The sequence below is a fragment of the Cryptomeria japonica genome, chromosome 2 (assembly GCF_030272615.1).
Source record: "Cryptomeria japonica chromosome 2, Sugi_1.0, whole genome shotgun sequence".
NCBI classification, from domain to species: domain Eukaryota; kingdom Viridiplantae; phylum Streptophyta; class Pinopsida; order Cupressales; family Cupressaceae; genus Cryptomeria; species Cryptomeria japonica.
This window is the reverse complement of record NC_081406.1, coordinates 167,060,217-167,086,256: the sequence shown is the minus strand read 5'-3', so window position 1 is coordinate 167,086,256 and position 26,040 is coordinate 167,060,217. Positions and strand designations below refer to the sequence as shown.

General features: G+C 39.1%; 1 protein-coding gene across 1 annotated transcript in view; it reads right to left on the bottom strand.

The window, feature by feature from the left end:
• The window catches only part of LOC131065966 (probable LRR receptor-like serine/threonine-protein kinase At1g53420), a 95,445-nt gene extending 69,405 nt beyond the window's left edge, over positions 1-26,040 (bottom strand). Inside the window, exons 1-11 of the mRNA XM_058000580.2 lie at positions 25,382-26,040; positions 25,158-25,293; positions 24,793-24,864; positions 24,078-24,149; positions 23,924-23,995; positions 23,716-23,787; positions 23,475-23,546; positions 23,274-23,345; positions 23,028-23,099; positions 22,723-22,794; positions 22,544-22,612 (exon numbers count right to left, since the gene is read on the bottom strand). Of these exons, the coding sequence (XP_057856563.1) occupies positions 22,544-22,612; positions 22,723-22,794; positions 23,028-23,099; positions 23,274-23,345; positions 23,475-23,546; positions 23,716-23,787; positions 23,924-23,995; positions 24,078-24,149; positions 24,793-24,864; positions 25,158-25,293; positions 25,382-25,484 (884 nt within the window). The 5' untranslated portion in view covers positions 25,485-26,040. The remainder of the gene's footprint in view (positions 1-22,543; positions 22,613-22,722; positions 22,795-23,027; positions 23,100-23,273; positions 23,346-23,474; positions 23,547-23,715; positions 23,788-23,923; positions 23,996-24,077; positions 24,150-24,792; positions 24,865-25,157; positions 25,294-25,381) is intronic.

Sequence of the window (26,040 nt, the reverse complement as noted above, 5' to 3'; positions counted from 1 at the left end):
TTATATTTATGACTTTCCCACCAAGAGAGGAAGGGGAAATTGAAATATTTCTAATTAATGATTTTCCCACTAAGAGCAAATTTGGAAAGCAAGAGTGGAGTGGGAAATTAAAATATTTCTAATTAATGATTTTCCCACAAGTGCAAATTTGGAAAGTAAGAGTGGCATGGAAATTTGTAATATTTCTAATTATTGATTTTCCCACCAAATTGGCCAAGGACAAGATAAATACAAAGCATATTTGGGAAAATGGATCATTATGCTATTTCTACTTCTCAATTTCTCATTGTATGAATTTCATGTTCAACAAAATTCTTCAGTGGACAGAAACCCATTGGAGATTGGAGATTGTGGACGGAAACCCATGAGTTTTAGGTGGATAGTGGATGAAACCCCATTGTTCACATAGAGCAACTTCATCTAGAGGTTGCATTGGATCTTCAAGATTTCAGCAGTTCGAGTAGTTTTCCATTGTTTGTGTTTGAGGCTTATTAATGTTGCTGCAGTGATCTAGATGTATTCTAAGGGGTTTGTTTCTGTTATCAATCTTGTATAAGATCATATGCTATGTACTTTTCATTTGGAAATCAAACAAAATCAGTTTGTCGTGTTTACAGTGACATTGGTGGTATTCGGTTATAATAGTTACTGTGGGTGCTTAAAATTGGAGTTTGAAGATATTTATGTTGCTGATGTAATAGATCAGTTTCAGACCTGATTATATGATTCTCATATCAGAAAAAAACAGTTTCAATGAATTCTCTAAGCTTTCATTGAAATTGGCTTCTTATGTGCAAAACTAGCTAGCTAGTTTTGGTGTTTTTGGTGAAATTCGGTATAGAATTTGTGAATCTAATTTCTAGATCCTAGAGTAATATAATTTTTTGGTTGAGGACATTACACCTGAATCCCAAAATCTGGAAGGAAGGGAAGGTTGGGTTTTAGGGTTTGGGGAGATGGGATACATCTTCCCAAAAGGGAAGGGGTAGACCAATTCCTTGAATCCCGAAGTCCAAAAGGAAGGGAAAGAGAGAGGACCAACAAACTCCAAGGTGCGAAGGCAAGATGCAAGGGGAAACGGGAAGGCCCGAAGCCTGCCTCATGACAAAAGAACACTTGAGCATTTCACATTTCCATTGGTTTTGTGCTTGATCAATTGGGGCAGCGCTTGTCCATGGAACATATCTCTGATCGGTTGTCGCTAATGGATCAAGGGTGTCACAAAATGACAACATTTTGGCGACCTTTGCGAGATGCTTGCCTGCTAAGTGTGAGATCCAAAAGCCTTGAGCATCCATTGGGCATTGAGTCATTAGAAGGACCCAAAAGATGTGCAAGCTTACACTTGAAGGAAAGCAAGGAACTAGAGCACACACCCTCCTAAGGAGAATATAGCAGGTGCAAAAGCACTTATGAAAGTAAAACAACCTTTAATCTAACATTTACATTGTCATCAAGACCCTCATTAGAAGAAAGGCTTGAGATGAATCCCATTCACCTAGAGAGATGAAATGCATTGGCCTCCTTGCAACTGGTGATGACATATAGACCACTCCAAACAGCATCAAATTTGGAGTGTTGTACAACTTTGGATTTGTCTGCATCCCACTTGAGAACTAGATCTCCCTCTTTGAAGATCCTATTAGTAGCCTTTTTGTCGAAACTTCTTTTGATATGCTTTTGATGAACCTCAAGTGTATGCATGGCCTTGTTTCTAACTTCTTCTAGCTCCATCAACTCAGCTAGCCTTACTGTTATGGCATCATTCTCTATCAATTCTAGCTAATGTAACTCTAGGGAAGATGGGAGTCTTGCTTCCCTCCAATATACTAGCATGAAAGCGGAGTTACCAATTGCCCTCTTGCGTGTAATTCTATCAGCCCGTAGGGTTGTTCTCAACTTAGTATGCCAAGACCTCTAATTGTCTTCACCTGTTCTTTTGATTATCTTGATGAGGTTCTTGTTGGAAGACTCAGCTAAGCCATTACCCTGGGGGTAATAATTTGATGATGTCTTCAAATACGTACCACACTTAACTCCTCAAGAACTGATTTGGGTTCCAACAAATGCCTTGGCATTGTCTGCTATGATAATGGAAGGGACACTAATTCTGGTTACAATTCCATCAAGGAATTCCAACACTGAGGCTTTTGTGGCATCTTTCAATGCAACTGCTTGTGTCTGCCTGTTGAAGTAGTTTGTATCTACCAAGATCCACTTGTGACCAGTACTAGAAGGTGGGTTTATCACGCCAATGAAGTCTAAACCCCATTGTGTGAATGGCTGGTTGGCTTGATTAGGGTAGAGAGGAAGCGCAACTAGCCTTTTCTTTCCAGAGAAGAAGGTACATTTTTTGCAAAATTCATCTATGTGAATCACTAAATAAAGTTGGCCAATAATAACCAACCCTCTTTATTTTGATAGTTGTGGTCCTTGTAGAGAAGTGGCCCAATGAAGAGCCATCATGGAACTCTTCTAATAATCTACTAACCTAGTTGTGCTTGACACATCTTAACGAGACTCCATTAAAGTCTCTCCAAAAAAGGGTGCCATCCACTAAGACATAGGGAATGGACTGCAACCTAGAATGTCTTTTTTTGGTCCTATCTAGACCCTATGGGTACTTACCTTTCATGAAGAAGGTGGTCTTGTCGCTCATCCAACTGACCTGAGTGTCATTGTTGATCAATTGATCTTCTTGTAACACAAGAGCGACCTCTGAAAGAGTCTCAAAAGATGAGACAAGTTGTTCACTTAGGCCCTTGCCTTTTACAAGCTTAGTGATCATGACCTGGATGTCATATTCCATGACCTTGGTTATCCACCTAGCCCTCTTCTCACAAATTGTTTTAGAAGGAAATCCTTGACACTTGCATGTGGAACTAAGAGCTGGATTCTATTGTTAGACATCATGTGTCTATACTTCTCCAATGCTCTAACGCCAGTGAGGACTTGCTTCTCTACATAGCTATACCTAAGCTCATAATCCTTTAGACCCTCACTGAAGAAAGCAGTGGGCTGCTCCAAATCATCATTGTTCAGCTATGTTAGCTGAGATGCTAGATTCTCTTCCAAAAGTATAGAGGATAAAATCCTTTTCATAGTTAGGATTGACAAGAGTGGGGGTCTAAGCAATTGCTTGCTTGATCTCTTTGAAACTGGCCTTCCCTTCCTTGGTCCAACTGAAAGCTAGATTTTTCTTCAGCATGGTGGTGAGGGGTTTTACCATGGTGGCAAGGTTGGGGATGAACCTACTCACAAAGTTGATCCTTCCAAGGAAACACTGTAATCCCTTTTTGTAACTAGGGAGTGGAAGAGAAAGAATAGACTCCACTCACTTCAGATCAATGGCTAAGCCTTCCTTGGATACAATGTATCCCAACAATCTTCCTAGATCAATAGCAAATACACATTTGCTCAGGTTCAAGGACACATCATATTCGTTGCATTTAATGTGAACACTTGCTCAAGATGATCAAAATGATCAATTGCATGCTTTGAATAAACAATTATGTTATCAAGGTATACAAGCATGAACTTTGCTAATACACCTTTGAAAGCCATGTCCATTGCCCTTTGAAAAGTGGCACCTGCATTAGTTAGCCCAAAGGGCATCTTACAATAAGCATAGGTACCTGTTGACGTGTATTTTGTACACTATCAAACACGGAATAAAATACCTAAAGGTACCTTATCCTCTCTTGAATAAAGCCTCTGATTGCTGAAGATATCGCAAAAAAGGATCAATCAGGATGACTTCAAGGTTCTTCGATGTAGGATCTCTACGTGTGGATAAGCTCTCTGTGGTATGATGTGATTTGCTGGAATCACAAGGGGACTTACATTTGATGATTGAACGTCTGATCTGCTTTGAATATTGCTGGAACACAAGCTTTTACTAGCTTTGACTTGAAAAAAAGGGAAAAAGATGAGGGCGAGGAAAGGATCTAATCCTAATACTAAGAATGTAGGAGCAATGATTGATCTTTGATGAAATTCTAACTAATCTTGTTTTGACATCGCAGGACCATCTCCACAAGGCTAGTGCGATCTTCAAAGGAAAGCTTTATGATGTTCAAATCATCACTACAGGCATAGACACCATCAAGCTGATGCATGTCAATGAAGAAGCGACAATTGAAGTTAAGCTTAAGCTGAATGATTCCAGTTGACTACACAAGGCAAGTCTGCAATCAACAAACTGCTAGTAGTATGGATATGCGAATTTCACCATCAATCAAGCACATTTCTTGCACTCATCTAATAACATGAAATCAAATATGAGAAGTATAAAGACCATGCAAATTGTCGAATCGACCCATAAATTTCACCATTTCTTCAATGAAGTTTTACAAGTATCTTACAACAACATCTTGGCAACAATCTTTGCCTTCTCTCTCTACTCTACTCTAATTGCTATTCTATCAACTAGCTAACTACTCTCTATTCACTAACTCCTTTCTAACTGCTTCCAACTCTCTAACTGCTTTTACAAAATGAAATGCCAGGGCTTATATAGTGCCCACAATACAATTCGACGGCTTAGATCAATTCGAGATCAATGGCCAAGATTCAACAATAAAAACCCTAATTAGGGTTTGTTACAACCATTACATAACATTTAATGCTTGACCAATGACAAAATTGTATTGCTTGGACACATGTCCTCTCTGGAAAATTCCACCAATGGATAGCTAGGTAGGTACATCGAAGTTTGTGCCACCTTCCATGAGTTAGGTACATTGAATCTGGACATGCTGAGGTGGACCACACTGACTGGAGAAGTGATGACTAGGATGCCACCTCATTTGACACTTGGTTGATACTCAATTTGGTAACGTTGAGAAGTTAGCCTTAATTAATTCTTCTGGAACTATCTGCTTCTTCAACGAACCCTTTGCTTTGACTTCTTGTGTCCTTGATTTGCAAGATGATGATGTACCTCGCCTTGGAACGCTGGATTGGAAGAGGTCGCCCTTATCCTGATGATGCTTGATCGAAGAAAGCCATCCTTGTCGATGCTAGACTGGAGGAGGTCGCCCTTGTCCTTGCTTGATCTTCTTGGAGGAGACCATCCTTGATTTGGCTTGATTTTCCTTGAGGAGAACCTTCCGACTTGTAGATCCTTCGAGCTTGGGAGTCGCCATCTTGATACCTACACAACATTTCACAATTAATAATATATCTTGAAGTGTAGAAATTAAACTTAAAAGGAAGATTTAAGATTTTAATTAGGAAACTTCATGATAAATCTTGAGTTATCATTTCCTAATTAACCATGTAATACTTAGATTTTCCAAAACAAATGTCTAAAAAATCAAACCTTGAACAAGGGCGTCAAGATGATTTCGCCATACCTCCTCTTGAGTTTTAAACTCCAAGAAATGATGTAAAAAAATAGATGAATTTTGCTAGGCAAAGTGTAGATCAAAGCCTTCTCTTGAACAAATTGCGCCTCCTCTAGCTTGGAAAAGAATAAACTCCACTAGCCTCTTCAAGATCTGGAAATTCGCCTTCAAATGTCTTCAAAAATCTAGAAATTATCCTCCAAACTAGCAAGAAATTCGCCTCTCCAATTTGCTCCTCCAATTCGCATTTTAAAACAATGAATGAATGATTTGCATTTGTCCACAACACTCCCCTCTTATAGAGCGCTTACCTTCTTCAACCATGAGGCCGACTAAGCAAATAAAAGGTGAAATAATAAATAAAACCTCAAAAGGAGTAGGCCGACCTAGCAAATAAAGGCAAAATAATGCCTTGTGCGATCAACTTTTAATTTTTTATTTCACAAAAATTAATTTTAAATGCCTTTATAATAGAAATTCGATTTTTTTGAGGCCCAAAATTAATTTATTAAATGCCAATTTAATTAATTTTTTCAAATATTTCGAAGTTGGCAAATTTAGCTTCTAATGCGATTTGGAAGATGTTAACGTTGAGATATGGCAAAAATAAAGAATGTCAATAACTTCGCTCTGGTCCCTTGGAGAGGGACAGGAGCACCTTTTGGAAAATCGCTTTGGTCCCTTGGAGAGGGACAGGAGCACTTTTTCGTTTTTAGGCTAGGATTCTCAATTTTTTGAGGTCAAACATTTGTTCACCATGTTTTAGAAGATCCTTCCCATCTCATACAACTTTGCCTTAGCATAATCTCGGAGGAAATTAGTTGTTTTCATAAAAAGTGGCACGGTCCTTCAGTGAGGGACGGGAGCACTTTTGAGTCCATTGCATGAATTCTTGATCACATTAATCTTCAATTTACCCTCAAGGCGTAGAATATCACATTTCACACCATCTTGAGCCTTGGTAATAAAAATATCATTTCAAAATGCAAGGTAAATGGTCATATTTGGAAAAAGCGCTTTGGTCCCTTGGTGAGGGACGGGAGCACTTTTGCTAGTTGTCGTCAAAATTTGCAACTCTCGCATCTCAATTCCACTTCAAGGCATTTTAAACACTTTTTCAAACTTGCGCCTTGGCCTCAATTTGTCCAAAATTGGTGAGAAAGGCAAGATAACATGTTAAGTGCTCTGGTCCCTTGGTGAGGGACGGGAGCACTTTTGAAAAAGTGGCACGGTCCTTCAGTGAGGGACGGGAGCACTTTTGCAATTACAAGCCAATTCGTCCTTTGCTAGTCTTCCAAATTATCTTCAATGGATGAATCTTGCCCTCTTTCATTCATTTCAATCACGCAACTTGCCTTGCCTTTGCTAGAAATCTGTATTTTTAGAAAAAGTGGGATGGTCCTTTGGTGAGGGACGGGAGCACTTTTTGTGTTCTAAGCCAAATTGTCTCACTTTCCACCTCGAAATTCCTTTGCTAGGGAAGATTTCATCTTACTTAATGCTATGAATAGAAGTTAATGTCCAATAGAGGTCTAAAATTGTGCATATAAAGAAAAGTGCTCTAGTCCTTCAGTGAGGGATGGGAGCACTTTTGACCATCTAGGCCAAAACTTCATCATTTCATCGTTTTCAATCAAGTCTGGATGCTTTATCATGTTCATTTCGTCCTTCACCATATCTTTGATGTCTCAATTTAACCAAACAAGGCCAGGAATGGCTCAAATAAGTCTTTTCGCCTTGGTCCCTCAGTGAGGGACGGGAGCACTTCGCCTTGGTCCCTTGGAGAGGGACGGGAGCGCTTTTCGCTCTGGATCCTGAGTGAAGGCTGGGAGCGCTTTTCACTCTGGACCCTTGGAGAGGGATGGGAGCACTTTCTGACCTTTTGAACTCTCTATCAAGATAATTTTTATGGAATATAACATTAAAGTATAAGTGACATTTCCCTCTATGTTTCTCCTTTCTTATACTTTAAGTTATATTCCATATATACTTTCAGGATGTTTGAGAGTGGTTTCAGACCTCCAGGAGTTATATTGCAAAATCTAGTTTTTTGAGGTTTTTCAGTTTCCAGACTTAGCCAAATTTCAGGATCAGGACTTTCAGACTTAGCCAAATTTCAGGATCAAGACATCACTCAAGCCGGACTCGCTATCCTATTGATCTCCCCGACAGCACTCAAAATGCAAAGGCTAATGGACAAAACCCTAAAAAACCTAGAAAACAAACCCTAAAAAGCAAAAAAGTAGGGGTCCCCATTTGCAATGGGGCGATGTGTGAAAACGTCACAACAGTACCCCACTTAGTTGTAAATGTGGTCTTGTATTGATCTGACTCTTGGACCAAAAAAATTTGATTGTAGCCTAAATACCCATCCAAGAATGAAAATCTTTTTGAGCCACTGACCTTTTGTAGGATTTGTTCCATGGAGGGAAGGGGATAATGATCTTTAAGGGAGGCTCTATTGAGGTCCCTAAAGTCTACACATAGTCTGATTTCCTCATTCTTCTTTCTTACAGGGACAAGGTTAGCCACCCAAGAGGAGTGTTTGATAGGGAAGATGATATTGGCTTCTATGAGTTTCATTAACTCCTTCCTCATTAGTGGCTCAATTTTGGGGTTTATTGGCCTTTTCTTTTGTCTAACTAGTTTTGCATTTGTGTCTAGTTCTATAGTATTTTGGGCCAAGCTAGGGTCAAAACCCTTCAAATCTTCATAGGTCCAAGCAACTATGTCATCATATGTTTGACAAAGCTTAAAAAAGGCTTCTTGCTCAGTTAAGGAACATACCCTTCCCAAGTTTAGTGACTTACCCTCCGTAACAGTAACTAGCTTATAATCACCTTTCTTTGTAGCTAGGTTCATTTTCCTCTTTTGTTGATCATCCAAGTTGAAAATGCCCTCCAAGGTAACTAGACCTTTAAGCAACTTGTTGGAGTTGAGCATGATCTGATCTCCATATTGGTCTTGCAGCATAGACTGATTTTTAGCAGAAAATTCTACTTTATTTTGCAATAAATTAACAATTTGCTGATCACTCTCGAATACGTGCCAATTTGCTTGGTTGTTTGGGACAGCAGGCCCCACAACAAGCTTGATGTGTTGTTCCTTCTTGCTTGCAACATGCACTAGTATGTCAAACTAAGCACCAACTACTAGAAGCCTATCAGCATGTTTATTCTAACTCCTAGGAATGCTTTGGATGGTGAAGGCCTCAAATCCTTCAATCAAGTCTCAAACCCTATGTTTGTATGATTTGAGTAAGTTGTTCTTTGTTATGCTTTGAGCTCTGATATGATAAACAACTAATGCACTGTCCCCAAATACTTGCAAAGATCTAATCTTTCTTCTTTGTGCAAGTTGTAGACCTTAGATCAAGGCTTCACACAAAGCCACATTGTTGGTGCAACCAAAATGAAGCCTAAAAGAAAAGAAATATTTCTCCTGCTCAAGAGAAACAAGCATTATACCAACCCCTGCACCATTCTTGTTTCTTGAACCATAAAAAACATGCTCCATAGCCCCTCCAAATCTTCTTGTGTCTTGATGAGGTTAGGAATAGGAGTATCCTCCTCATAAATACTCCTCAGTCTCAACTAATGGATCAAACTGAAAACCATTGGCCCATTCATCTAGTAAGCAATCAAGAACCTCCTCTAGAGGAATGGCAGGTTCACGGATAATACAGTCTTCCCCCTCATGCAAAGTGCAATTTGTGTTTATGGGGTTGGGGGTGTAGGGCTTACTGTGGTTTCATGCAATGGGTTATGCTTTTATGGTAACCTTCGTACCATGCCTTGTTTGAAGTAGCATGTGGGACCAATCAAAAGACAAGCATCTGCCTATCTTCGCAGTGAAGTCTCTAGATGGACAAATAGCAAAGAAGGCAAGGAGGTCAATGACTGATACTTCTTGCAAGACAGTGCAGCTAGATCATGCGTGCAAGGATAACTTCAAATTTTTAACAACCCCTGCCGTCCTAATAGAGGTGCCATCTAGTTGGACAACCCCCTTAGTCACAAGTTCATATTCTATGTCAAGAAGATCGGCTACCTTCTTAGGCATGACTGGGCTACTGGATCTTGAATCTATCATGCAATTGTGAACTAAGTTATCCCCTATGATTCAAGAGAGATAGAAAGGACAAGGCTTACTGATTTTGCTTGAATCTCCTTCCTCCCCAAGTTGTACCAAATTGGTTGGAACTGTCCTCTTCCTAACCGCTGCCTCATCATTTGATTGGTTGATGCCCTTCAATGCCTCCTTAAGCAAATCCCTTTGAGATGGGATAGAAAGGGCTTCCCACATAGTGACATTGAGGGTGGTCTTCTTCATTTGGTCCAATATGTTGAAAGGAACACCAGCTGACTTTGAAGGTCCCTTTGTAACAAGGAGGCCCGAATTTGTTATTGGGGCGACCTAAGGCTCTTGCCTCTTACTTCCTGAAACAACGTTCGAACTTGTATCCTAGATAGCTTCGTTGGAGTCTTGGCTGCTATTGCAAGTGTGACACCTTCTACTGTTCTTTTTTTGGTCCTTGTGTATTGTAGCATAGTGTCCCCATTTGTCTAGTTTATACCACATAATTATGCTTCTTGCCAATTGACAAAAGTAGAATCTGCTTGTATATGAGCTTGATTGCCAACACTTGACTGATTTGTATCATATTGTCAGCTAGAGGTGCTTGGCTCATTCTGCACTACTAGAGCTTGAACAAACTCTCTATTTTGGCATGCACTTTGACTATATGGTTGATTGCATGGTTGACACCAATCGTGTTCTTGGGTGGGATTGTTTTCCATCAGAACTATTGCCTTTGAGTTACTTGCAGCTATAGGGTTCACACAATTCAAGGGCCTTGCATGATTCCGTTGGTTTTGCCCTTGAAAAGGTGGCCTATTTTGTTGGTATTTCTGATTTTGTGCTTGATAAGGCCTACTATGTTGAGCCTATTGCCTCTTTAGTGTCACCAATTCATTGCCAAAGTTTTGCAATAGAGTCTTGACCTCATGGAGCTCGTTTGAGGATGAAGTGGATGTGGATAGTGTTGTGATGTTTTCGCACATTACCCCATTACAAATGGGGACCCCCTACTTTTTAGGCCCTCTCAGTCTTTTGGCTTTTGTTTGTTGGGTCTCTTCGCGGCAGTCTCGTCATTTCTCTTAGTTTGCAAGTGTTTTGGGGTCAATTTGATCAAGCTTGCAGCTCGTTTGAGCAAATTTGGCTAACTCTGGAGTCTATTTTGTCCGTTTTAGGGTTTCATCCTTCAGACTTGGATTTGAGACCTTTCCTTTAGGGTTTTGGAAAAACTGAACATTGCATTGGAATCAGGATCCTTTAAGGGACCTAAACGTGAAATTTGAGCGAATTCTGAGCAACTATCTATTTTTATAAAGTTCCTATTTTTTAGGGATTTCACTACCTCCTAGATTTGTCTAATTTTGCCAAAAATCAAACTTACTGTTTTTAGTAAGTTTCTATTTTTAGTAACACTTCCTATTTTGGGAAACTCTATTTGTGGCAAGTTCTTCGCAAGCAAACACTGAAGACCAAGCATTCTTGAACATTTCTAAATCCAGAAGCTTCAAAAAGAAAGCAAAATGGATAAAAAATGGCTGTATGAACATCCATTCCAGAAGTGGAAAGCATTAAAATCTTCTAAGTCTGGTGAGAAAATCTCCTCAATTCCAGATATGACATCTTGATCTGGAACTGTTCAAAATTGACTGTTTGGAAAGAAGCAAGTCAAATTCCTTGCTTAAGGAGAAATAGCGCCCAAGGTCAGGTATGGGCGCTGAAATGAAGAAGTCAAGGAAAGTTGAAAAAATGGAAAATTCCTTGACTATGTGAAAATAGCACCCAAGTCAAGGGTTGGGCGCCAAAATGAAGATGCCATGGAAAACCAAGAAATTCCTAAAATCCTCCAAAGGCACCATGATTCGGCACCCAGGTGCAATTGAGGGCACCAAAATGAGCATGCCTTGGAAAAGATAAAGATGTTGAAATTCCTTCATCCAAGCAAAATAATGCCCAAGTGTGCATCAGGGTGCTAAATGGAGGTGATGAAGGAAAAATGCTCAAAACCAAAATTCCTTGCCCAAGGTGATTTAGCGCCCAAGGAGAAAGATGGGCGCCAAGATGGTGGTTTCATGGAAATCGTGAAGAAAATGGAAATTCCTCCATTAAGGTGAAATTTCCATGCCCAAGGTTGAAGTGAAAAAATTCTAAGGCATGGAAATCAATGGTCAAGGAAGAACTAAGAAAGAAAATCTCCCTTGGGAAAATTTTTGAAAAATCCATTTTCGAGCATAAAAAATCATCCGAATTTCAAAATGATGATAGATTTAGATTCATAAGAGAATTTTCTCTCCCCTGGACCCTGTAACTTAAATTTTAAGAAATTCTTAAAAAATAGGAAATGTGGCAAATTGATGAAAAAGCTTCTTCCGAACAAGATGAACTCAAAAAGCACAAAAAAAATTACTTCCTCAAGGAACAAATTTCCAAAATTTCTTCTCCAGTTCTGAAATGCGCCTAAGGTTGGAAGCAGAACATGAAAATCAAGGTTCATAAAGAAAACTTCAAGAATTCAAAAAATTCCTTCCTCGAGGAAGAAATGCGCCCAAGGTGAAGAATTCAAGGAAAGTGGAAAAATTGAACAAGTGTTGGAAATTCCTTCCTCCAAGACAAAATTCTAGGAAAGTGGAAAAATTGACTAAGTGTTGGAAATTCCTTCCTTCAGGACAAAAATCTTGGAAAAAGTGAAAAATTGACTGTGTTGGAAATTCCTTCCTATAGGACAGAATTCTTGGAAATTCCTTCCTACAAGACAGAATTCTTGGAAAATGTGAAATTTGGCTAAGGTATGAAGGAATTCCTTCCTCAAGGGTAAAGTAGAATCAAGGTCAAGATTGTGCACCAAAATGGGGTTAAGGAGTAATTTTCCCTCCACATCAAAATTCCTTCACCATGGAGAAAATGTGCTCCAAGAAAGGAATGGGCGCCAAAATGGCATCAAGGAAGGAAAGTCTAATTTTCTAAAATTGCTCTAGGACAAGTAGAAAATGCAGAAACATGATCTGGGAGGAAAATTTCAAAATTCCAAAGAAAATTCCTCCACAGGGTCATTCAAGCGCCCAAGTTTGAAGATCAAATTCCAAGGCACGGAAATTTGAAGTCAAGGAATTTTCCTTCCAAAGAAAATTCCTCCATAGGGTCATTCTAGCGCCCAAGATTGAAGGTTGAATTCCAAGGCATGGAAATTTGAAATCAAGGATGAACTAAACAAGAAAATTCCCCTGGGTAAAATTTTGAAAAATCCATTTTCGGGCATCAAAATCATCCAAATTTCAAAACGATGATAGATTTAGATTTGTGAGAATTTTATCTCTCCTAGACCCCAAAACTCAAAATTGAAAAAATCCCTAAAAAATAGATGTTGAAAATTGATAAAAAATCTCCTCTAGAACAAGAAAAAATCAAAACTTCAAGAAAATGCTTCCCAGATAAAGTTTTCTCTCTCCAAGGGTTTCTCGCCAAATGGCAGCCAGGTCAGTGCATGATGAATTAATGGAGCATCTTTTGCATGTAGCTGTCACATTTAAGGCATTATGGCGAATCCCTTTTGCATGCAGTCGTCGCATGTGGAGATGATGGTGCATTTGTGGCATCGGGGGCGATTTTGCATGGAGACATTTATTGCATTTATGATTTATTGGGTGAGCTTAATGGGTGATGGTGCATTTAATGCACAAGTGGATGCCATTTTTGGCAGGAATGTAATTAATTGTATATGGGCATAATGGGCATTTATTGTTGATTATGACCTTGTTGTATCATGTGTGGGGAATCTTTCAGGGAAAACCCTAATTAGGGTTTGCATGTCCTCAAGGCTTGAAGCCTATAAAGGGGTGACCCCCTCATTTGTAAAGGAGGGAGATTTGTATGAAATTGTTGCGATGAGTTTTTTGAGATAATAACAATGAAACATTGTTCTTTGATGGTGTCCACTTAAGTTTTTTTATCAAAACTTGCATGGTTTCACCTTCCTCACTTAGAGTAGAATTTTATTTTCTTAGTTGTTAGATAAAGTGCTTTGATTTCAATGAAGAATGAAATGGTGTTTGATGAATTTCCATGGTTCATACTTTTTACATCTTGTTGATTATAAGATGGCAATGCAAAGTTAGCCTAAACCCCCAAATTTATGCTAAGTTCGATTGTGAATAGTCATTTGGATTGCACCATGTTGGGTATTCAAATGCACTTTCTCAATGTGAAAATCCTTCAACATCCTCAAAAGATTGCACCGGTTCTTGCGGAGTTGTAGTTAATCTTGGCGAAGCAGAGCTTGGTTTATTTGAAATTTCTCCACTAGAGCACTATCCATTGATATCATTGCCCTTACTAGTAGATTTAGATCCTTCTAACCCTTTCCCCTTTAATTTTAGTCCATTTTAGTTCAGTTCCATCACAGAATTGTTATTTTTGAAGTTCTAACCGCAACAAAGAAGTGAAAGAACGATCCAAATGTAAGTCCCCTTGGATTACTAGCATATCACATCAGCCAACTGAGTCACGTTCGTTGCATAAAGGAACCTTGGAGCCAACTGTTTGAACTTTCTGCAATCTTAGCATACAATCGCGCTTTCATCAAGATTGAGTAAGGTAACCGTTGGTAACTTTATTCCATGTTGGATGCTGTCATAAAAAACACATCAACAAATAGTTGACATTTAGAGGCAATTGGAATAGGAGCCAAAGCGGGTTGTTGGGTAGGAATGTTGGCATTGTGTTGTCATTGATGTCAACCGGTATAGCAGGTTACCAGTATAGCTTGTCACCGGTAAGAAGAGGATGTCAATCGGCATTGTGGTCAATGAAGTCACCAGTATACAAGTTAATGTTGGAGACATAAGTTGGTGTTAACCGTTGAATAGGCATTGGAGACCATTGGCATTATGGCAATGCCAACCGGTGAGTGATGTGTTGGCAATGTATGGTTGCCAACCGGCAAGCATGTGACCGGTAAGAAAGAAAGGTTGAGCAAATGGAGAAAGTGCAGGCAACCAGTATGCAGTTGGATGTCATACAGTAGGACTCCTACCAGATGAAGATGTTATCACGGGATGAAGATATGACCGACAGAGTTTAGGCTGTTGCAAGTTAGTAAGGTAGACAAAGGGGATGTCTACCAAGTTATGTGCCTGATTGAAGATATGTCTGCTCAATGACAGCAAAGTCATATAGGTGCTATACCGGAAGCAGAGAGAGAGCAAAATATTGGCCAACAGGTGACAAGGATCTACTCCCACCAGTAAGTGGTAATACAAAGCTTATCTCTCAACATGCATGGAATGCATTATAACTCTTCAGGATAGGTTAGTCAAGAAGTTAAAGGCAGGTGATTGAGAGCTCACACCGGATGACCAAAGTGAAACATAAAGATGCCTCAGGTGTGTGAAAAGAGAGATATGCACCGAGTCAAGAGTAAGCATGATGAGCTACCAGGACAGAAGAGGAACGATAAGAAGTGATGAGCTTGTCACTTTGACAAACCGGTTGAGAGAGCTACCGGTACAGAAGAGGAAGGATAAGAAGCGATGAGTTTGTCCCTTTGACAAACCGGTTGAGATGAGGTATGAGTTGATGAAGGAGAAGGAAGGATTTTGCATCTGCAGACATGGACCTACTCCGGGATGCTGATGTCAACCAGAATGCAGACTGAGATTAGTGTCACCGATGTGCAGGCAGATGTACTGTTAAACAGTAAACATGTCTATCGCTATGCTAGAAGATCATATGGAGATTAATGTTGCAATGGTTGGACACAACTAAAGATTGTTGACATAGTGACCCTATGGATGTTACCGGTATGCAGACAGGAGTGTGGTCAACCGGTAAGTATGTCAACCGGTAAGTGAGCAAAAGAGACAAAGTGAAGAGGTCCTATCAAATGGACATGTGTCTAAGTTTGGTGACCGGGCAAATGTGATCCAACCAGCAAGACAGAGAGAGATGGCATGAAGGTTGACCAGTTAATGCATAACAGGTATGGAAGTTGAACTGGTAGATGAACAGCAGTAGTATGTTGGTCGGTGACTGAGCTTAAACCGACACAGTGGACTGAGCTGAGGTGGATACTGACAAAGAGGACACATGGACTCTAGGTGGCAGACATACAAAAGTCGGTGAAGTGTGTTTTGGCGAGGTTGGTGATGGGTAGGTCGATATTAAATGTCGACTGTGACTTTCATGGGTCAAGTGCAGAGGTTTGCGGCTCGATGCAGATTGAAAGGCAAAGATCTCCAGTGCAATGATCAATGCAGGATGTCCAAGTGCAGATCGGATTTGGTGATGACTAGTGTGAGATCATTTATGGTGATTGACATTGCAAGGCCGACAAAACAGGTTGCCCAGGTTAGAAAATGTGTACTAGAAGGGTAAGTTATGGCAGTGTTGTGTGATTTGTCACAAGCTGTCCATCTCTGATAGATGATCCGATCTGATTTGATAAGTCTCGTGGTTGGTAGAGAATACCCTAGTGCACCAAGATTTGATTTTTTGTTTTGGCGGGAAAGCTTGGCTATAAATATGCAAACTGAAGATTGAAGATGCGTGTTGTTGTATGAAAGAGTGATGCCGGTGAAGTGAGCGCAATCAGAGAGTTTGTCAGTCAAAGAGTCCATCAACAAACATAGAAGTGACTGAACGCCTGGAGAGAGAACCGATAAGAGGCATAACCGGTAACAGGGTTTAACAAAGGTTTAACCGGTGAGGTTAAGGTAACCTGTAGACTGTCACTGAGCTTAACAGTTAAGTGAGCCAGTAGTGCTAGAACTGGCAGAAGGCAGCAGAGAGTGAAACGGTGCAGAGTGAATGTCAACAGAGAACCGACATAACACATAATAGGGTTTGACCAATAAGCAGAGTAACTAGTAACGAAGTGCAGAGTCTGACAGTCCATCAAACCGGTAGAGTCTGAACCGGTAAGGAAGTAGCAATGAGCAAAGAGGAGTCAGAGAACCAGCAGAGAACAAAGTGAGCAGAGAACCGGTAGAGATCAGAGTAGGGTTAAACCAACAGAGAGATTATTTGCAGCATAGTTGAAAAACTCGGACTCGGCAAGCACAAAATATTCAAAAAACTCGACTCGCAAAAACTCGGGGAAAAACTCGGCAACTTTATTGAACATTTGAAAGTATTTTTTTTTAATATTCTTCAAACACACATTTATATAAATTTAATGTCATTAAATTTATTTTTTAACTATATTAGAATAAACATATATTAATAGAAAACTATTTAAGTCATAATAGTATTAATTTAACATCATAGTATCATAGTATTAATTTTACATTTAAATACATTGGGTTTTTATGTTTGCGAGTCTTTCCGTGAGTGACTCAGCTGAGCAAATGACCCACGAGTACTCGTGAGTCTTGCAAGTATTCGCAAAGTTTTTTAACTATGATTTGCAGAGGTTACAAAACTCATTTGTAATCAGGTTATAACTATTGTATTGTTTGTATTCATTGTAATCACTGAGATGGTGCTTGATGTAGGGGTTGGTGCTCCTTGGGTTGGTGCCCTAAAAATTGTAATATAGTTGTTGATTGTGAGGTTGGATTGGAGCAGTAGACTCCAACAGCATTTCTCACCGAGGTTTTTCCCACATTGGGTTTTCCTCGTACATCTGGTGTTATGTGATGAATCCTTGTGTGTTTGCATAATGTTCTCTTCCCTTATCTCATCGGTATGTGCTCTTGGTCTTTGATATGCTAACTGGTATTCACATTTAGGATTAAAAGGGTTAAGATTGGAAACCACTGATTCACCCTCCCCCCCTGCCCCCCCTCTCAATGGCATCTTGTGTTCAACTGGGAGCTTCTGGGAATAGAGACATTGACAGCCTTGTAGCTATCTTCCCAACTTGAATTAGACAATGTTTTACCCTTATGGCTATATCATTGGCATCTAATAGAGAAGTTCCGCCCATTGATTGTATCATGACAGCTACTCACTATTGAGACCTCTTAGATAATACAAGAAAGCATGATTGGGAGATGGCTTTACTAGAGCAGGGATCCTATCCCATGTCTTTTGGAATCTAAAATTGAAGTATCCCATGATTTCATGAGATGCCCTCGTGAGTGTAGTCAGTTGCTCTACAAGTGATAGATGATCACTTTTGTCTTCAAATTGTTCACATAACTTCTCCCCTAACTCATCCCAATTGTAAATGGAGTTAGGTTGCAACCCCTTGTACCACTGCAAGGCTTTTCCTTTCAAGGATGTGGCCAAGACTCTAACAACAACATCATCCTCGATGACATTATGGACGAAGCAGATGTTTGCAATGTCTTGAAAGTGCTATATGGGAGTAGTAGTTGTTTCAGTAATGAAATAGGGTATACTCTTTAATGCAGCCATTGGTATATCATTTCTTTGGGTTAAAATGAGAGGACTCCCCCAATTGAAGGTAATAAAAGCCTAATTTTTGGCTATGTGAAACAATGGTCTATTGATGTGGGTGGTGGGAGCCTTAGATTGCAATGGTCTTATAAATGGAGGGGTAGAATGAGACCTGGGTGATGGAGTGCTTGCAACCTTAACACCTCTAACTGGTGACAATGAAGGTCTACCTCTTTGTCTTCCAAAACTTAAAAATGAGAGTTTTGAAAATTGGAAATGACCTCTAGAAGATGCCCTTGTATGAGTTTTGGGCATGAAATCAACATTAGGTCATGAACAAGAGACCGGATCTATGATTAGAGTTTCCAAGAGCTTGAATATTGACTGCCTTCAAAGGCTAAGATGCTAAGAGAAGCGCCAAATCCTTAGCATGAAGGTTGGAAGTTTGTCCCATTGGGCATGCTAGATTTTGTTGTCACAAAAGTTTGCACCTTTGTTGAGCTATCAACTCAACAAACCTTGTGAAACATGGAAACAACCTCAAAGTGTGGGATCTTGAGCAAGGGGTTGAATCATCAGAGAAGACCGACTTCCTTCTCAATCCACGTATAGGTGTTGAACCAACTCGACACTCCAAATTCTACTTCTAAAACTATTCTAACAGCTTGCAAAAGTAAAGGGGAAGAAGAAAATGCTAAAATGAAAGGAGGTGATAAACCAAGATAAGAGATGTTCATCTCGCCACCTCAAAATGACAAAGAATCAATCGAAATACCCTAGAGATGCACAAACTTTAGTTGCGTGGATGACCCCTAATGCATGTATGGAGGATAGAATTTGTTGAATGTCAAAAGGGGAGAAGGTTTCCCACAAGTCACACTCAAGAACAAGTTAACACAATATATATGTGAGAGAAAGCCACAAACATACACTTATAATGAAGGAAAGAAATATATAATGTGTATAAGTTGAAGAGAGGCAAGAATGATGATTTCGATTCATTCTCATGCCAATAGCCAAACTTACAATTGCAGAATTGCAAGGAAATATACAAATGTTCAAGAAAGTGAAAGAGCATAAAGTAGCTCAAGCCAGTAGGGAGAGAACCCTTTACAATGAGACTTAATAGCCTATATATAGCAAATAGGTCACTGATAAGAGATCAATGGTCAAAGGGAGGAAGCCTTGACCCTGGTGTGCAAAGGAATGTTAGTTTGGGAAGATAGAGAAGTACAAGAATCTAACATGGTTGTGTGTGCAAGAAACCCATCCATACCCTGACAAGGCAAACCCAAGAAGAAAATTACTTCTAGAATATGGATTTCTTGACATTTATAGGTCAAAGCATACAAACTTGACATGAAGGTCATCAAGTAACCATAAATAAGCATGGCCTTGGACTCCACTTGATGGCAATCTTGCAAAAAACATTAAGTGTGCCCCTGTAGCTCCATAAATGAAAGTAGACAGGTCACAGGAGTTAGTGGAGCATTAAGAGCCTTGAGTGTTGCTCATGCCATATAGAAGAGTTGATGTCGTCAGAGGTTAGATGTCGAACCTTCAGGAAAGCATTGCAATGGAGAGGAGGCGGGAACCTCAAAGATCGAAGGGATGAGAGGGAGGAGAATGGGAAGTCCGGGTTTTGAGGATACGAGATAGTTCTTCCCAAAAGGGGAAGGGTGGATCGGTTCCCCGAATCTCGAAATTTGGAAGGAAGGGAAAGGCTAAGTTTCAGGGTTCGAGAAGACGAGATACCTCTTCCCAAAAAGGGAAGGGGTAGACTGGTTCCTCGAATCTCGAAGTCTAAAAGGAAGGGAAAGTCTAGGTTTCTGGGTTCGGGGAGACATGATACCTCTTCCCAATAGGGAAAGGGTAGACCGATTCCCCAAATCCCGAAATCTAGAAGGAAGGGAAAGGCTGGATTTCGAGGTTCGAAGAGATAGGATACCTCTTCCCAAAAGGGAAGGCGTAGACCGGTTCCACAAATCCTGAAATCTGGAAGGGAAAGGCTGGGTTTTTGGGTCTAGGGAGATCGGATACCTCTTGCTAAAAGGGAAGGGGTTGACTGGTTCCTTGAATCCCGAAATCTGAAAGGAAGGGAAAGGTTGGGTTTCAGTGTTCAGGGAGATGTGATACCTCTTCCCAAAAGGGAAGGGGTAGACCAGTTCCTTGAATCTCGGAATCCAGAAGGAAGGGAAAGAGAAAGAACCAAAAGACTACAAGGTGCGAAGGCAAGATGCAAGGGGAAAGGGGAAGGCTCGAAGCTCACTTCATGACGAAAGAACACTTGAGCATTTCACATTTCCATTGGTTTTGTGCTTGATCAATTGGGGCAGTGTTGGTCCATGGAACATATCTTTGATCGGTTCTCACTGATGGACCAAGGGTATCATAAAATGACAACACTTACCTCTTTAGTTCCCTCATCACGAAGCTTTATTATAATGGTAGCAACTTCATCTACAAAGCCATCCCCTAGCCACAAATACACCTTCCCCTTCACACAATTTAGGTCCTTGGAAATGACATTGTACTTATCCTCGTCAACTTTATTAATAATTCTGGGAATTCCTTTGGCTCTATTGACATTTATAAGTTTGTAATCTTAGGTTTGCAAACCTATCTTGTGGAATGCAAAGAATAGTCAACAACAAGATGGTCATAAGTATGGCATTGATCACAATGAAAGGGCGCCTTAGATTACTTAAGAGTGTAGACATGATGCAAATCATTAGCAAGAAATCTTGATCACCTTAGGGAGTCTCTCCTAAAGATCCATGCCCACTAGAGTCTTTGCCATGAAGGATTATTGCTCTTAAGAGCTCTTTCATCCTAGTCCAAAAATGAGCCCAAGGAACTCCTAATATCTAAAAGAATTTTAGAAGATCACAATTCTAAAGATAATACAAGCAATTTGACCCCATATATGTTAAAAAACTTTGGAATCACAATGCAGGTTAAAGGATAGAAATAATCTTTTCAGGGACAAGGGAGTGATCCTTCTCACCATCCTTTTTGCATATTTCTTCCTTTATCTACAATCGACCTAAAGGAGTAAGCTAACTAGCCTCACACCAAGAAGAAAATAAAGTGTATAACTTAGGGGGCCCCAAACCTATTCTAACCATCTCCCAACTACCCTTTTCTGAATATAATCTTTCATAGAACCTCCTAGTTAAGATTTTTTCTTCCTTATCTACAACTTGACTCATCACTATCTCAACTCTTTAAACTAGATTAGCATGGTCTTCTCTAAACTTCACACTCCATTTTGTTTTCCTCCACACCGGTTCAACAACTACCTCTATAATTTTAACAATACTACAAAGTCCAAGAAGATATTTGCTCTCAAGGATCCCTCCATAAAATCAACCTCTAAGTTCCCACATGTTGCCCTAAGATATTCTAGATTATTAGACACTTCCTAATTCTAACCTTCAAAAATTCTCAATCTCCATCCAATGAGATCAACCCTCCAAAAGGTTCAAAAGAAAATTCCTCCTTTGATGTCATTTTACATCTATGACCTACCATCTCCTTAACCAAATGAACCCTATCATCTTTGAATTCCACCCAACGATCAAATCCACATTTTTTAGGAAAATCTGCTCACCTCCATAAAGGTCTTGACTCTTGTGAGTAATCAAGAAAATCCACTTCTTCCTCTCGTCCACTTCCCAAGTCCATTGTACCAAATGTGATCTCAGATCAATAAAAGATTAATTCTGTCATATAGCGTGAATTCAACCCTAAAAATGGCTGAGACTGCCTTCTAGAGATGGTATTGTTTACATAACCAAACTCTGAGATAGAGAAGAGTCCCTCTTATGAGCTTGGGCCCCTTCACAAGATGTATGCAAGAAAAAAATAGTAATATTGAAAAAATCTGGAAGTTAAACTATGCACATCTGCAGTATATATACATGGAATATAACCAATCTGATAACCTATTGAAATCGCCAAAAAACCTTTCACAATTGCAATGAGGAAATGGATTTTAATGTTGTAGCCACTAGGGTTTGATGACAAGGCTCCTGTCCTGCGCGGCTTAAAAGCTACCCCCTCTGAGAAGAAAATGTAGAAATTTGCATGTTTTCTGCCAGGTCAGCTTAGAAAGATTGGCAAACCAAGCACTGCTAGTGACAATAACCTTCTCTATGACAAATCACTCGAGGCAATCACATTCCCTTGTCTTCGAATGTTTCTAGGAAGCTCTCCAATCAACAACATGATGCCCAGTCCTCAAACAAAAATCTGCTACATCAAAACAGCTAATGACACATAAATCTGCCCCTGCAAAGAATGTGCACTATCATCTCTAAGATGTGTTCCAAACAGGACAACAGTTCACAACTGTACATGATGTGACAGAGAAATTGTTCCTTCCTTGATCCTTGCAAGAGAGAATGCAGAGGATTATCTTAACTGCTAGTTTGTATCGCTTCCATTTTTGCTGCATGTGATCTACTTAAGTATATTTCTTAACATTTATGCATATAAAGAATGTGTTATGGCGTTACTACTCTGTTTCATGTCTGTATTGTGTAGTTCTGACCTACCCAGGATTGTCTATACGTTTTTGTTTGTAAAATAGTTCTTATCTAGATTAGCAAAGAGGAGATTTTAAAAGAAAATAAATTCTAGTGACGAAATAAAATATTTTTAAAGCAAAACAAGAACTTCTTCCATAGATAGAAGTTTAAAATTATTGAATATACTAAAAATATTTAGTGCACTATACATTTCTGATACATGTAACCTCAAAGCTTACAAATTTAACTTACAGAGCTTCCAATTTTGTCAATTCACTTATGTCTGGAATCTTTGCAGTGATGTTGCTGTTTCTTAGAACTCTGCAACAAGCCCGGTTATAATAAGAGTTATAAAAATTTAAAGGATATAGACTTAAAAAAGGCTGTATGCTTCAAAGAAAAGGATACTTTAAGAACATTATTTCCCTTACATTTCCCTCAGATTTATGAGACTTTTTATAAAGTCCAAATTTGAACCACCTTCAGCTATATCGCTTATCCTCCTGTGAATGTTTGAAGTGTAAATATGATTGAATAGACATTACTAATTAACATGAACGTATTGAGAGATGCAAGAACTACACAGTGACCAACCTGTAGATGTTTAAGCAAGCAGGAAATAAATTCAAAGAATAAGAGAGTATAGAAAGAGATACAATTTACTGTCGTAGCAGATTTCAGTCCATCTTAGAATCCATTTTACATATTCAAGGTACGAAAGCAGAACAATTCTTACAAATATTTCATTTTAATTAAATTATTAATAGATGAAGGAATTGGTCCCTTCAAAGAAGTTCCTTGAAGTATCCTGCCAAAAACACAATTTATTAATCTCCAACAGTAGATGGTGCAGAAATTAAAATAGATCTTACGTGTATATTACTATGTTGTTTCATTTGGTCTTACTGTCCTGATGAGAAAAAGAATTGGGAGAAAATCTCAGCATAAGCTTCAAATTCTCAGAAGATGCAAGTAATCTCACAATTTTTCAAGCTTGATCAACTTCCCAATAAAATTTGGTATTTCACCCGTGAAACCATTGCTAGATGCAAAACTGTATCCACCATGAAAGGTAAATTTATATGAATCTGCTTAAAGCATTTCTATTATATAGTTAACATCTTTTAGCTTATGTAATTTCTCTGTAATGAAGAAATATATGTTAAAGAACATGGGTACTTACAATTCTGTCAGATTCTGTAGCTTGACTAATGTTGGAGGTATCTCTCCAACGAATTGATTTGAAGATAAATACCTGCATAAGAAATGAGAACAATAATTGCGTGAGATGTCACTCAGATTAGGCTTCGGCAAAACATAAATGAAGTGACAGAAAACATCGGTTTCTGCTAAAACAAGTGGATAGACAATTCGTGGGACTTGATAAGCTCCTGTTGAAATTTGGCAAATTATTTGATACATACATATTCCGCAGTGCTGCCAAATTCCCAATCTCTTGAGGAAGCGTACCATTAAGATTATTGGAATAAAGGCTTCTGCAGAGCAAATATTTTTTGTATTGTTCACAAGTTTCAGACATTAATGGAAATGAAAACAACATAACTCTTAGATTCTTCCTATAAAAACATTTTCAAATGCAACTAAACCAGTATGAGAGAGGGAGGGGTTTACAATTCAACTAAGCTTGCAAGATTTCCGAGCTCCTCTGGAATAGGACCAAACAAGAGATTTTCTGAGAGAGTTCTGATCAGGAAATCAAGAATTTGAATCAGAAACACATCAACATGATGGTACTCAGTATGAAAAAATAATCTATAGAACTTACAAATTTCTCAAGGCGCGCATGGAACCAAATTCTTTAGGTATTGAGCCAATGAGATAGTTGTCCGAGATATCCCTGTTCAATAGAACAGCAATAATTAGCCCAAAAAAAGGTATAAGAGAAAAGTGGATTAATCTATGTAGTAAGACAAATGATAAACCTGGAAGCTTGCCTGATAATTAGAAACAAAAGTAAATTAATGATTAAGTACCCAAGTTCCAAAGTTAGTTTCCACAGAAGTGGAAAACAGAACAAACAGTCATTGTTTAAGCTGTTCCTATATTCTGGTTCTGTGATTAAGCTGGTTAAGGTATGGTGAATTCCATCAATAGTCTCTTGGAAAGCTTGCTATCACACCTATGTTTTGATATTTTTTAAAGCTTGATTAAACCCAAACGCCAAAATTGTGAGAATATAATATTGCTCGCTTACAGTCCCGCAAAATAAGACAGACTGTAAACCTGGAAGGTCGCCTTACAGTTACAAACTAAACTAAGTATATTGCTTAGGTGTATGCAAGGTCCAAAGTTAGCTTCCACGGAAGTGGAGAACAGAACAAACACTACCGGTTTAAGCTATCCCTATATTATTATATATCATGATCCTATAAGTAAGATGTAGTGAATTCTATCAATATTGTTTTCAAAGCTTTGCCATACACCTGTTTTGACCATTTTGGCCCAAAAGAAATTCTGAAAATATAATAGAGCTCACTTACAGTCCCACAAGATGTGATAGATTGGCTAGTTCTGGTGGAAGCACTCCATTCAGATTTAGGCCTGGAAGTGTTCTGCAATAAAATATTAACAATATGAATATCTTCTGTTGCCTCCATACCCAAAAATGGATCCAATACCCAATGGAGCACAAACAAATATTTTTAGCTTCTCGTAATATGAGATTTTAATTTACCCCACATCTCTTCAATATTCATCTCCTAGGAAGATCGACTCCCGGTGGCGAAAGCTAAGTGTTGGGTAAAATAAACTCCCAGATACATGACAACAGAAAATAAGAGCTTTTATGATCCTAAAACATTTAAAAGCATAGAGGTTGGTGATATGACAACCAGATTAAACATACATGTTGGTAACATGACAAACATTATTATTCTTGTCACAATAATCACAACGGAATTCTTGAAAGTTTAGACAGGGATCTCCGGTAAAGTTCCAATCTCTTTTACCCAGCTTCTGTAAAATTATCCGCAACGTTTCGACTGTCAAATGCAAAAGGAGAGGGTTAAAAGATGCAAAGCCAAACAAGTGGAATGAAATGAATCGAAAAGCAATGAAATTGCCATGTACTTTCGTTCGTGTCTGTGCTTGCTGCCTCTGTGTGTACAGTTGTGAAGAAGAGAGCATACAAATAAGTGATGCACACCATAAAATACATATGGTGGAAAGCCATGAGGTGAGCTTGCTGTTAGAATGAACAGCAAATATCATATATTGAAAAGAGAGGCTATGAGTAACATGTTATCAACAACTGCCTAGCATTGGATAGTCCAAACCAGTATACAGAGACAGGAGAGCTTCTCATACATAGGCCTTATAGATTGCCATAGTTAAAATTCAAAGGATATCCTGAAGTATCGGTAATAGCAGCGGACAAAAAATTGAGAACTTTTCACGCTTCGAATAGAAAACAATGTAGAAAAAGCTATGAATGTCATATACGTCGACAGTGTTTTAGAGTTGACTGACGGCAAAGAATGAACATCTCAATATGCAGGGGTTTATCATGATATGACACCATCCATTAGGAGTGCTCGCCAGGGAAATCAAGTCTTGTACTAGCTTGCATAATTTATAGATCTGACACAGTCAAGAGGCAATAAGAAGTCATCATGGCGATAAATTCATAACCATGTTCTTAGTGTCACTCTGTCAGGTTCTAAAAGATTCACCACGAGAAGATCTAAATTAAACCTATTGTAGTAGTGTACGTGGTGCTTCCCTTGTGG